This window comes from Procambarus clarkii, chromosome 2, assembly GCF_040958095.1.
Source record: "Procambarus clarkii isolate CNS0578487 chromosome 2, FALCON_Pclarkii_2.0, whole genome shotgun sequence".
Classification (NCBI taxonomy): Eukaryota; Metazoa; Arthropoda; class Malacostraca; order Decapoda; family Cambaridae; genus Procambarus; species Procambarus clarkii.
The window spans coordinates 46,271,595-46,284,094 of NC_091151.1; the positions used below are offsets into that span (position 1 = coordinate 46,271,595).

Genomic DNA, 12,500 nt, shown 5'->3' on the forward strand with positions numbered 1-12,500 from the left:
TACAAAATGTTAAAAGAATTAGGGATTTTTTTTTCAACAAATTACATTTTTTGTAGTGCAATTAAATAAACGAGAAAGGCTATTGCTGCAGTGGGCACCAAAGCTTTTTTTTATTTACTCACGTTTTCGTGCACAGAAAATTACATTCCAAATTACATGTTCATGTAATCAGTGTTTTAGTAAGTTAAATATAAACGTTTGTGTAATTTGAATGCTCGTTTTTTATGGCTAATAAGGTCGTCAGCAATATTTATCCACGAACGTTCTGAAATAACTTTCAGGAATTTTTAGGAAAGATTATGATACTTAAATGAAATGATACTTAAATGAAAAGATTATGATACACTCCAGAAAAAGAAAAATCCCAATTTCCCCAAAAAAACAAACATGCATCAAGATTCTCTCTAAACACTTTTGAGAGAAAATGAACGTAAAGACACTCCCATCAAACAGTCACGAGTGAAGATACTCCCATCAAACAGTCACGAGTGAAGACACTCACATAAAACAGTCACACGTCAAGACACTCCAGAAAACAGACACTCGTCAAGCGAATTCAGTAGACTCGGGCACATCAAAACACTCTTCAAAAATCTACCATTCCTCAACACAAACTTTAGAAAATGGCTGGCACTGTCGCCTGCACAGGTGCGTGTGGCGGAGGCATCACACCATTCAAGGCTATTAGATTACCATCGAGCCCACACAAACAACCTCTCCTCCAGGTTCAGCTTGTTAGTCCCTAGCAGAAATCAATTCCACTCTGACCTTGTGATGAGGGAGACCTTCCCTAGTCGTTAGCAGAAGGTCAGTGTCACTCTGACCTTGTAAATGATGCAGATCATTCGTAGTCAGGAGCAGAATGTCAGTGACACTCTGATTTGTGGTGAATTAGTCATTAGTTTTTAATGTAAAGTCTTGACCTATTTTTGTATGCAGTAGATTACCATTAGTTTGATGTTATGCCTTTTGGACTTCTGTCCTTAGGGTTGAAGGCCAGAGGTTTTGAGCTAGCCTCAACCAACTTTGCATGGTGATATCTATGGCTAAAAACCTAATGATATCACTCGCTTAGACTGACGCTCAAATCCAGACGTCGACTTGAAACAGAGAGAGAGAGAGAGAGAGAGAGAGAGAGACAGAGAGAGACAGAGAGAGAGAGAGAGAGAGAGAGAGAGAGAGAGAGAGAGAGAGAGAGAGAGAGAGAGAGAGAGAGAGAGAGAGAGAGAGAGAGAGAGAGAGAGAGAGAGAGAGAGAGAGAGAGAGCAACAAAAAATACAACTAGCCCATCATAAATCTTCAAGTGGCTTAACAAAAAAAAAAAATTATTTGATATCGAAATGTGAATTTCAGTAAGCGTAGAATTAACCAGAATTGCTTGCAATCACAGACATAAACAGTTACCTCTATGCCATGGGCCAGGACGATCGTGTTGACTCAGACGTCCAATATCCTGTCTAGGATTTACCGAAGAAGCCCTAACGAAGCTTAAAATCCCCAGGTGATACACACGCTAAATGTATTTGAGACTTCGTTACCACCTGCACTAAGAGATGGATAGTGTTCCTTAGCTAGAAATGAGTACAAACACAGTCTTGTTAGAGGAGTAAGGTATGGCATCTGTCCTTCTCTCACCACACTCTTGAACAGATGGCTTAATCCCAGGAACCCATAGCACGTAAAATTAGACATTTCATATGCATATAAAAGTAATATTTCCAAGTTATTAACGGAGACACAGAACTTTTGTTGTAAAACCACAGAAAATGAAGCAAAAACAGCAATAACAGACAGAATACTTGTAAACGACATGTAAATTAGCGTGATAAATAAGGGCAGGCGTAACGAGTTTTTTTATGCAGATAATTTGGCTTCAAACAGCCGTTTTACACGCGTGCTTGTTAACTCACCAAAAACAGGTTACAAAAAACCATAAAAGAATATCAGCATACATGACACGCAGTCAGCTTTAATGTAAAGGCATAAAGCTCGCTCGTAAAATAAAAAAAAAAATTCTTCTCTCTCTCTCTCTCTCTCTCTCTCTCTCTCTCTCTCTCTCTCTCTCTCTCTCTCTCTCTCTCTCTCTCTCTCTCTCTCTCTCTCTCTCTCTCTCTCTCTCTTTTTCTCAGGGGGGAATACAGGAATAAACATGAGAGTTCCTATACATATGTCTTTAATCTGTTAATACTGTTTTCTTACTACTCATAACTTTCAAGCCTGGCATTCTCCTTTACTGAGCACCAATAATATGTAAAATCTATTTAATGTTCAATATCATTCTTGTTTGTACCATCTGTTATCACCTTCCTAAGGAACTCCTAAAAAATTTGAGTAAAACTGATCCACAGATTAATTTTCCTATATTTTCACCCCTGCATTACGCAATTGATATGGTATGGAAGATCTATATAAATGATGGAGATCGTATCAATACGAGAGTAAACAACTTGATGTATATTGGGGGGGGGGGGGTAGCAGAGCTAGCATATATATGCTATTGTATAAGATAACTCCTGAGACAAGTAAAGTCTTCCTCGGTCTTGTGATGTCTGTGTATATAGTGATCAGACTTACAGTGACTTCAATGTTCTGAGATCTTCATCTGCTAGATTGGATCCTAACACATTCGGATAGATTCATGTTATTATTTAAAAAAAAACAGTGAGAAACAATTCTGGATCCTCAATTCCTTTCTTTACTCACTAATTTGTCTTAGGTACCAAGGTTTAAAAGGTTTTATAATCTCTCAGCTTTTATCTTTTAATATTTCTATGAATTTATTTGTTTTAGTAGTTTTTATGTTATTTTGAATACATGTTTAAGAATCTAGTTACATTTAATGATTTGTTAAGCACATGATGAAGATTACATTCGAAACATTTTTATCATAATATATTAGGATACATGTCGTTTTCTTAATTCTTCTTCCTCTACTTCCCTCCCTAATATCAGCAATTTTTCTCCTTTGACTCTCCCCTCACTAACGCCCTCACATCCTTCCTTTAATACTCCCCTCGCTAGCTCCAACATATCCTCGCCTAAACTTCAGACCATGTATGGAACGTTAGAGTAAATCAACTTTTGATAATCGACAAACATTTGCTTCTCCAAGGAACGTTTCTTATGGAGGGAGTGGGAGGAATCGGAATGGAAGGAACGGAAAAAACGCTGAAGGCGATCAAAGTAGGAAATGGGAAGAGTTGGGAAAGGAGGAGGAAAGGTAGTGGGAGGAGCTCACAAACTCTCACTCTTCAAACTCTGAAATTAGAGAGGCAAATATTGGTAGGAAACGGTAGGTGTTTGATGCCTCGGTAGCAAGAGAGGGAAGCGACAACACTGATGAGATGATGGATGGATGGAAAAGAGCAGGAAGATGACGGGAGAGTTGAGGAGGGATAGCAGGAAGGGTGACTTAACAGAATACTCAACATCTTTCTCATTTTCATCTTCTCTCTCTCTCTCTCTCTCTCTCTCTCTCTCTCTCTCTCTCTCTCTCTCTCTCTCTCTCTCTCTCTCTCTCTCTCTCTCTCTCTCTCTCTCTCTCTCTCTCTCTCTCTCTCTCTCTCTCTCTCTCTCTCTCTCTCTCTCTCTCTCTCTCTCTCTCTCTCTCTCTCTCTCTCTCTCTTGCTCTGTCGCTCTGTCTGGGAGCTGCCCCCTGTACTGGGAGCTCTTATATACTGAGCAGTCAAACCAGGGCAAGTAACACTAAAGAGGAGTTTTCGTGCACGATACGTGCTGATGTCGGATAAATGAAGGTGGCTCAGGCTATCATGAAGCCTGAATATTTAAGGTGGAAGCAAATTTATGTTTCATGTATATGGTTCTGTAAACACTTTTAATGAGGAGATACGAGATGCTCTCTATTGCTGTGATTTTCTTCAATATTTCAAAGAGACGTGCCACGAGAAACAGAAGAAATGAAAGCCATTCCATTAATAGACCAGGAGATAGATATTCGAGGCTATAGAGTTACTGCTCGATCTTGTAATCACAAACAGGTGAATAAAACTAGGTAGGTACACACTCAAACAAGTGTTTGTGCTTACACACCACACATACACACATATATACACGCACATACACACTAAAAAACAGACACATACACAAATATGTTTTATCTATAATAAGGGCTTCAATAAGAAAATTAGCATTGCCCATCCATAAACCAGGGCTTATAAAGCTTCGACTCAAAGCCATTTTAATGAAAAGATTTCCCTATCGCATTCCTCATAAATAGAAGAATCATTTTTAAATAAAATCGCGTTTTTGCATAGAAACTGGTGCAACAGAGCTTTAAATGGGTAGGTGGAAGCTAGAGAATAAAGCTGGGAAATGAATGATGTGGGTGGGAAAGTGTTTAAGAAGTAAAATGTTCATGAATAACAAGTGGAGGACTCAACCATTATTCGCAGCTTCAGGGAAATAGTTTTGGCACCTATAGACACACTTGAGCATATGTGATATATATACTCTTGAATAATATGAATAATATATTGTTCACACTTGAAAAGGGAGAAAATACAAAACTTTCAGTGATCGAGTACTGGATTTGTCCCAGAGCTGAAGGGACTCGCCTACAGTGCCAAGGTAAACTGTTACAAATACACAATTTTGTGAAAAGGATAGTGAAGTTGGATATGGTACCCAAGTTTAAGATCATTGACTTTTAGAGGGTTGGATAAGGAGATAAGGCCAGATAGCACGGGTGGAAGTTAGAGACAAATTAGGAAGAGACACGCGAGGGAACTATCAAGGGGAAAGCGCCAAGACATTACGACTATATTAGTTTTTTTACACGTGAGGGAAAACTCCAGCGTCAGTCGGAAGCAAATGACACAGTCGAGTACATCATTCAGGCAAATTCAATAATCAGCTTCAAAATGAAATGCAACGAGAAACAAGTGGAGTGAAAGCAATTGATTTAACTGACCAGGAACGGAAAGGCGTGACTAGGAGCTATTATTCGACTCTGTTAATACGGTTAGGAATGCATTGCTAGGTCCTTACAAATTCCGGACAAAAATGATTTACTTGTAACCACTCTCATCATACCTTTCTCACTCCTCATTCTACAGGAGACTTGGAACTGCAGCATCTGTCGTCGTCGGTTGTCGTCGAGGGCCAAGACCGAACAACCAGCGTCCTCAGAGAGTGCCACGCTTTCCACCGGGGTGCCGACTATCATGTCGGCCCCTATGCCTCCTCCAAGTCCTGGTGCTCCTACTGCTCTCAACTTATTTAGTGGCTTCGCTGCAATGGCCTCTTCCATGGCCGGAGCACAACAAGTATGTTTGTGATTGTGGGAGTAAAAAAAAGGTTGGGAGATAGGTTGATGATGTGAGTTCTAAGAAATGAGTGTGAAAGAGATTGTAAAGAGGAACTCTAGAGCTGTGACGGGTATGTGTCTATGTTGGGATTAGGAGTGAACGGATGGTTAGTGTCCTGTATTAAGGAGGTAGTTAGGCTGGTGATTTGCGTGCTGTAATGTGGTTGAAGGTGAACCAGAGTTCTACAGTAAAGTTGGTTGTGGGTGAATTTTTGGCGGCAGTACAAAGTACATCTTTAGCAGCATTTATTTATTTATTCCCTTTTTACAGATATGTATATTGCAATCGGGCATATATTTTGTGGTCCTTACTGCATGCTGTTGAATATTACATTTTAATGCGTGCTGCATATTAGTAAACGTGGACGTATTTTGCATGTTGACATTTGATGCACATGCGTCGTCCAGTGTATGTGGATGTGTGTTGCATGTGGGATTGGGTTGTATATGGAAGGGGAAGGGAACTATCAGGAGGAAGCGCCAAGCTGTTACGCCTATATAGCACTTGCAAAGGAATCAGGATAAAAACATGCGATGGGGCGGGGGGTAAGGAATCGCGCCCAATCACTTGGACGGTAGGAGATTGAACACCAACCAGCTTGAACTGAGACCATCGCTCTACTTTCCAACCCAAGTGGTTGTATATGGAAGTTGCATACTTTATATGGGAGTTTTGTATGTGGTAGGGATATATACAGGTACCACAATTATGTGGGTGTGAGCTGATTTTTGTGTACGTTGCGTTGCACCTTAATTGTGATGTATTTGGAAGTGTATTTAGCGTATAGGCGAATGCTGTATGGACACGAGTACTGAAAGTGACTGTATTTGCACATACACGATTTTGTATGTAAACGTGTATGGAATGTTTTTTTTAATGTGGTGAATATGTGCTGTATGTGAGCGTATACTTTGTGTAGATTAGAGTAGCGTAGTATTATATTTTATTCCATATTATAAATAATCATATTATCTTCAGCGGTGCAGTATTTTTCAGAATCACTTTTATTGTTTTTAAAGCAGGGGTATGGTGGGTTCCATATCATCTCTCTCTCTCTCTCTCTCTCTCTCTCTCTCTCTCTCTCTCTCTCTCTCTCTCTCTCTCTCTCTCTCTCTCTCTCTCTCTCTCTCTCTCTCTCTCTCTCTCTCTCTCTCTCTCTCTCTCTCTCTCTCTCTCTCTCTCTCTCTCTTTCTCTCTCTCTCTCTCTCTCTCACACACTAGAAGGTGAAGGAACGACGACGTTTCGGTCCGCCCTGGACCATTCTCAAGTCGATTGTCTTGAGAATGGTCCAATCGACTTGAGAATGGTCCAGGACGCACCGAAAATTCGTCGTCCCCTCACCTTCTAGTGTGTTGTCTGGTCAACATTCTTTATCGTTATTTTGTGCTGCATAATTTACTTTAACTTCTTTATTGTTTTTCGTTAACATCTTTTTTTGTTAACTTATCAATTTCTTACGTTCACCAACATTTCTTTTCTCAGGCAACCACCCCCTCCACTCCCCTTCCAAGTCCCCTTCCCCCTGGCCTTGCTACCACCACCGCCACCACTACAATCTTCTCCACCTCGGCCTCCACCCCCACCACAGCCGAGCCCCCAACACTACAAGCAACAGCCAACGGATTCGCGCATCGCAAGCTCTCGAGAGGGTCCTGTAAACAGACCTCGCTCGACCGGACCAAGTCAATAGAAAGGGCTAGGCCCAGGGATGAGTCAAGGGATAGAAGAGCCTCAGCTGCTCCAGGGACCGAGTCCTGTCGCCGTCCTCGAGACAGGTGATTCAGTCCGGTCTCTTGATTTGCCACTCTGAAAAAATTTAACCTTTTAACCTAACCAGGAATTTACGAACCAAAGCAATCTCTCCAACCCATAGACCCCAGTGCATAGTAAATATAAATATATGTGAGCCGTTAGTTTTCATTGAATTTGTAACGTTGGTTACCATAACGTAGAGAACTTCGACCCAAAAGTTGTGAGTGATTTGGTCGGGTGATTTAGAATCAAGATCAATATTGGACAGTTTGGATAGGTGGCGCGTTTATAAGTGTTCACATTCACATCCTATTTAAAATAGGAAATTTAAGTGCTTCTGATATAATTACCTGAATGTTAGATGTAATTTGAGCGTGTACGGTGGTCAGGTCACTGTTCTAAATTGATGCTTGTAACATTGGTTTCAGTATAGAGTTACGTGACTAAGTCTGCTGATTTTTCTTGTTCAATATATTAAATTTCAACTTTGGCTTAGTTTTATGATAATGATTTGTTGATTGAAATATATCTGTATGGATTTATTTTTTTTCATTGCCATACTCTTCTAGCTCATTTTATCATACTTACTTCCTCTAATTATTTTCCCTACCTCTTTCCTATCCTACATCCTGTCATCTCTTCCCTCTTCATCCTAATATCTTCTCTCCTTTCTTCTCTCACTCCTACTTCCTCATTATCCCCCCTTCTCGTCGTACAACCTACTTCGTCTTTTCCTCTTCCTATAACTTCCTTTTTCCATCTTATTTTTAAATTCTCTCCCTCTTCCCCCCCCCCCTATGCCCTCCCTCCCTCTTTCCTACCTCTTCCCTCTCTCTTCCCTCCCTCCTTTTATAGGTCCCGGGAACGCCCCAGTGTGCCCCGTCGTCGGTCCGACAATGACGACGATAATCCTCGTTCTTCATCGTCCACTCGAGCGACTTCGGTGCGCCGCGGGCGAGTGAGCGACTACGTTGGACGTGACTCGTCCGACGACCACCTTAATTTCCAACGCATCCATGCGGCGCACAGCGAGAACGACGTGTCCAGGACCAGGAAGACAAGCCATGCTAACCTCCACGTAGGTCAGAGAGAGAGAGAGAGAGAGAGAGAGAGAGAGAGAGAGAGAGAGAGAGAGAGAGAGAGAGAGAGAGAGAGAGAGAGAGAGAGAGAGAGAGAGAGAGAGAGAGAGAGAGAGAGAGAGAGAGAGAGAGAGAGAGAGAGAGAGAGAGAGAGAGAGAGAGAGAGAGAGAGAGAGAGAGAGAGAGAGAGAGAGAGAGAGAGAGAGAGAGAGAGAGAGAGAGAGAGAGAGAGAGAGAGAGAGAGAGAGAGAGAGAGAGAGAGAGAGAGAGAGAGAGAGAGAGAGAGATTGAGAGAGAGAGAGAGAGAGAGTCACAATGCTGTTATGCTTCATGGCCTATGTATTGAAGATAACCTGCTCCCAATATATGCTCTTGTCACCACAGTGTCTCTTACCTCTCTCTTCCAATCCTTTCTGGTGTTTTCCCATTCTCATCTCTCACTCTCTCCACAATCACACAATTCTTTTCCCCCGTAGCAGGTGGTGCGTCCTATGGACTCTGGTGTAGCGAGGACGGCTGCCGAGGACACCTCCGTCGCCAGGGAGCCTGAGTCGTCCGGAGATGAGTCTCTTTCTGTCAATAACTGGCAATCACAAGAGCGAAGAAGGTCAATGATACGGCAGAAATCTTACGAGGAGGAGGATGTTGATAGTGAGACCTTTGTACACCCTTCAGGAGGAAACTCCCTTACACTATGGGGAGGTGGAGACCTGCCAGCCAGGAGACATTCTTCACAGGACCCATCTAGAAGGGACGACTCGCTCGAGGGACGAAAGACTAGAGACTCCTTGGATGTTCCGCAACACAGCCGAGTCCACAGACACCACTCCTGGGACTACGATGTGGCTAGAGACACCCTTCCAATGTGAGTGTTGACTCTCTTGTGTGTACCTTTCTTCCCTTGTGTTGGTTCCTTGTGTCCCACCTGTTAAACTTTTCTTCACGATATTCTTTTCTAGGGCTCATAGACGGATGGAAAAAAATGGTCATTACGCAGTTTACCATTTGGGCCACGTGTGTAACACAAATGCGAAGCTTGAGCTACTTCGAATTTGTTACTCACGTTGCCCCAACAGCGAGGTGATTCGATGCAATATAAGAACACTAAAATTGACCATCGACTGCTGTTGCGGGTTGGGTTAAAAGTCTCACGACTTCCAACCTTTTTGTACGGTTAGTATGGTCTAGTTGGTATAGTACTGAATACGCTATGGTTCATAGAGCCTTGCCTGTTGAGGGTTCGAATCTCTTAGGGATGAAGAGTTTTCAGTTTTATATATATTTATATATATATATATATATATATATATATATATATATATATATATATATATATATATATATATATATATATATATATATATATATATATATATATATATATATATACCATTATGGTGCCAGTAAGGACGTACCTGTTGGATATTTCTCAGACTGTTCCTTAAGTATTTACTTTTAAGAATATACCCTATTGTGAACATCCTGACCTGGTGAATCCACAAAAGGAGTAGTTTATATACATTTTTTGAAAATATTTTTGCCCTCCACTAAAGAATTCAAAATAAATCCACAAATACAAAAAAATCTGAGTGTTTATATCAGAATTTCGACAACGGAATCAAAGCTCGTGACACGTATTCATAAGATTTGTGAATGATGCGCCTTCATCGCTGAGTTGTTTACGCTACAGGAGTTGAATGAATTTAAATCTCGTGTAAAGTCATTGAGTCAGTCATACGTAAAAAGCACGAGTTGCCAGCTCTGGTAAACATTTATTCCTGCTGATATAAATATTATTCGAAATCCTGCTACACAAATCACGTTACTTATTATAAAACATTAAAATAATTACATTTCAAATTATCCAGTAACGTTGGTAATATTTCTAAGCAAATTTTAATTTATATTAGTAGACTAAAACAAAATTTCAGTGTTTAATAAGAATTATCAGGTTCTTGCCAGCCAATCACTCAGCAGAGCAAATGGCTCTTTCTAATTAGTTTCCTCTAATTAGTTTGTATCATTTCGATTATTATTTAAATTTCTTTTTTGTTATAACTATTATATATGTGTATCATATTTTCGTAGCAATGGGGGAAGATTTACGTCAATATTTATAGGAAAGAAGAGGAAGTATCAAAACGGATTTTAATGAATCAATATTTACAAATAAAACTATTCCGAATCTGGACTTTAAGCGACGCTAAAGGAAGATTTTATGAATGAGACGCGTACGCTTCATAACACCTCGGATGTATTGTTGAGATCTATCACCGTTTACACTATAGCGTCCTTTCCTTATATATATATATGTGTGTGTGTGTGTGTGTGTGTGTGTGTGTGTGTGTGTGTGTGTCTGTGTATGTGTGTGTGTGTGTGTGTGTGTGTGTGTATGTGTGTGTGTATGTGTGTGTGTGTGTGTGTGTGTGTGTGTGTGTGTATGTGTGTGTGTATGTGTGTGTGTGTGTGTGTGTGTGTGTGTGTGTGTGTGTGTGTGTGTGTGTGTATTTGCAATATGTGCCTGAAGGATCGAGCTTTTAGCTCTTGGACCCAGCCTTTCTAATAGTCTGATCTCTAATATACAGACACCCGACCTATTTTTCTTCTATTACATCTACGATGCATAATGTGCACGCGTGAGCATGAATGTGTATGTGATGTGAGGTAGACTGTAAGTCGCACCCTTGACACGTGGACTTGAATGGCAGAATATCCCCAAAGGCTGATTATACCTTATGACATAACGAATGACACAGCACATACCATATGACATGCTGCGTGACTTACATTACATATCACATGAATTGTCACATGCTGTACCACTTAATATACCACATAATACTTAGATATAAATTGAATCAATGAATTCTACCACCGCTTCCCTCTTCTTCCCTACCTTAACCCTCTCCTATTTCCCTCCCACTCTCCCTCCCTCCCTCCCTTCTTTCCTCCTTCCCTCATCTTTCATCTTCCCCATCTCTCCTCTTCCCTCCCTCCCTCATGCCGTCCCAACCCCTACTAACTACATTCAGCGTCTCAATTATATGTTAGGAAGGAGGGAAAATATAATGCTAGAAGCTGAGATTTGTCCAAGCAAATGATACTGTGTGGTAACTTTTATCCTCACAAACTAGATTTTCTTTAAACAGAGATCTTGGGAATGGGAGGGAAGGGGAGGAGGAGGGCAAAAACTGAGCATGCATTTTTTTGTATTCATATTTTTCAAGTGGCCAAAAATATCATGCAAAAATTTTTCTCCTGCATTTTCGGCTACGGGACTTGCGAAAGACACACACAACACATACCCCCCATTATTCTTAAAGATCACTTTCATTCCTGTCCTTGCGGAACATGCTGGACTGCATTACATTTTTCGCCAATCTCTCTCGGTATTCTCGTCAATTCGGGATGAAGGTCCATCGATACACAACCGGCTCCCTCTCCAATACCTGGCTCAGGTCAGGGAGCTTCTGACCTTTAACCTTACGTGTAAGCGGTTAAAGGTGGAGTGGTGAGCAAGGGGAGGAGCTACGTGGTTCAGCCAGTGAGGGTAGGGGGGAATGAGGGAAAGCTAATGGAGGGGAGGAGAAGGGGAAGGGGGGAAAGCTAAGGGAGGGGAGGAAAGGGCAAGTATGGGAAAGAGAGAAGAGGGGGAATGGAGCATCGGGGAATGATAGTTGTTACGAGTAGAAAAACGTTGTGTTATGACAAGAAAAAGGTCGTGTGATAGAGGGAAAAAACATAAGGAGGTGGGGAGGAGAAGGTGCTAATAGAGAGGGAACTCGAGGGGTGGGAAGTGCAAGGGGAACGGACCGGTAAGAGAAGTATTCAGTTATTGGGTTGAACGTGACGTTCTTAGTGAAGGAGGCAATTAGGAAAAACGGAGCAGTGTTCAGAGGGTGTGGGGTGGGAGAAGTTTAATATGCTGAAAGTTTAGAGGGAGGGAGTACGAGGGGAAGGGAAAAGGCCTACGTGGGTTCCAGTACGTAGAGGGAAGAGTCGAAGGTGGAGCAATGGGTGAAGTGAGCTGGGAAATTATCTATGACTGTAGGGATGGGGAAAGTGTGGTGAGGGGGAGGAGATAATATGTAGTAGGGGATTGGGTATATGTTTTATCTCTATCTTTCTCACACTCTCTCTCATTCTCTCTCTCTCTCTCTCTCTCTCTCTCTCTCTCTCTCTCTCTCTCTCTCTCTCTCTCTCTCTCTCTCTCTCTCTCTCTCTCTCTCTCTCTCTCTCTCTCTCTCTCTCTCTCTCTCTCTCTCTCTCTCTCTCTCTCTCTCTCTCTCTCTCTCTCTCTCTCTCTCTCTCTCTCTCTCTCTCTCTCTCTCTCTCTCTCTC

At 41.5% G+C, this 12,500-nt stretch overlaps 1 protein-coding gene across 1 annotated transcript in view; it reads left to right on the plus strand.

Annotated features, from left to right (window-relative positions):
* Fife (regulating synaptic membrane exocytosis protein fife) overlaps positions 1–12,500 on the plus strand; it is a gene marked incomplete in the record, with an annotated part of 325,447 nt that overhangs the window by 222,562 nt on the left and 90,385 nt on the right. Inside the window, 4 exon segments of the mRNA XM_069325246.1 lie at positions 5,076–5,285; positions 6,811–7,103; positions 7,936–8,158; positions 8,636–9,024. Coding sequence (XP_069181347.1) covers positions 5,076–5,285; positions 6,811–7,103; positions 7,936–8,158; positions 8,636–9,024 — 1,115 coding nt within the window.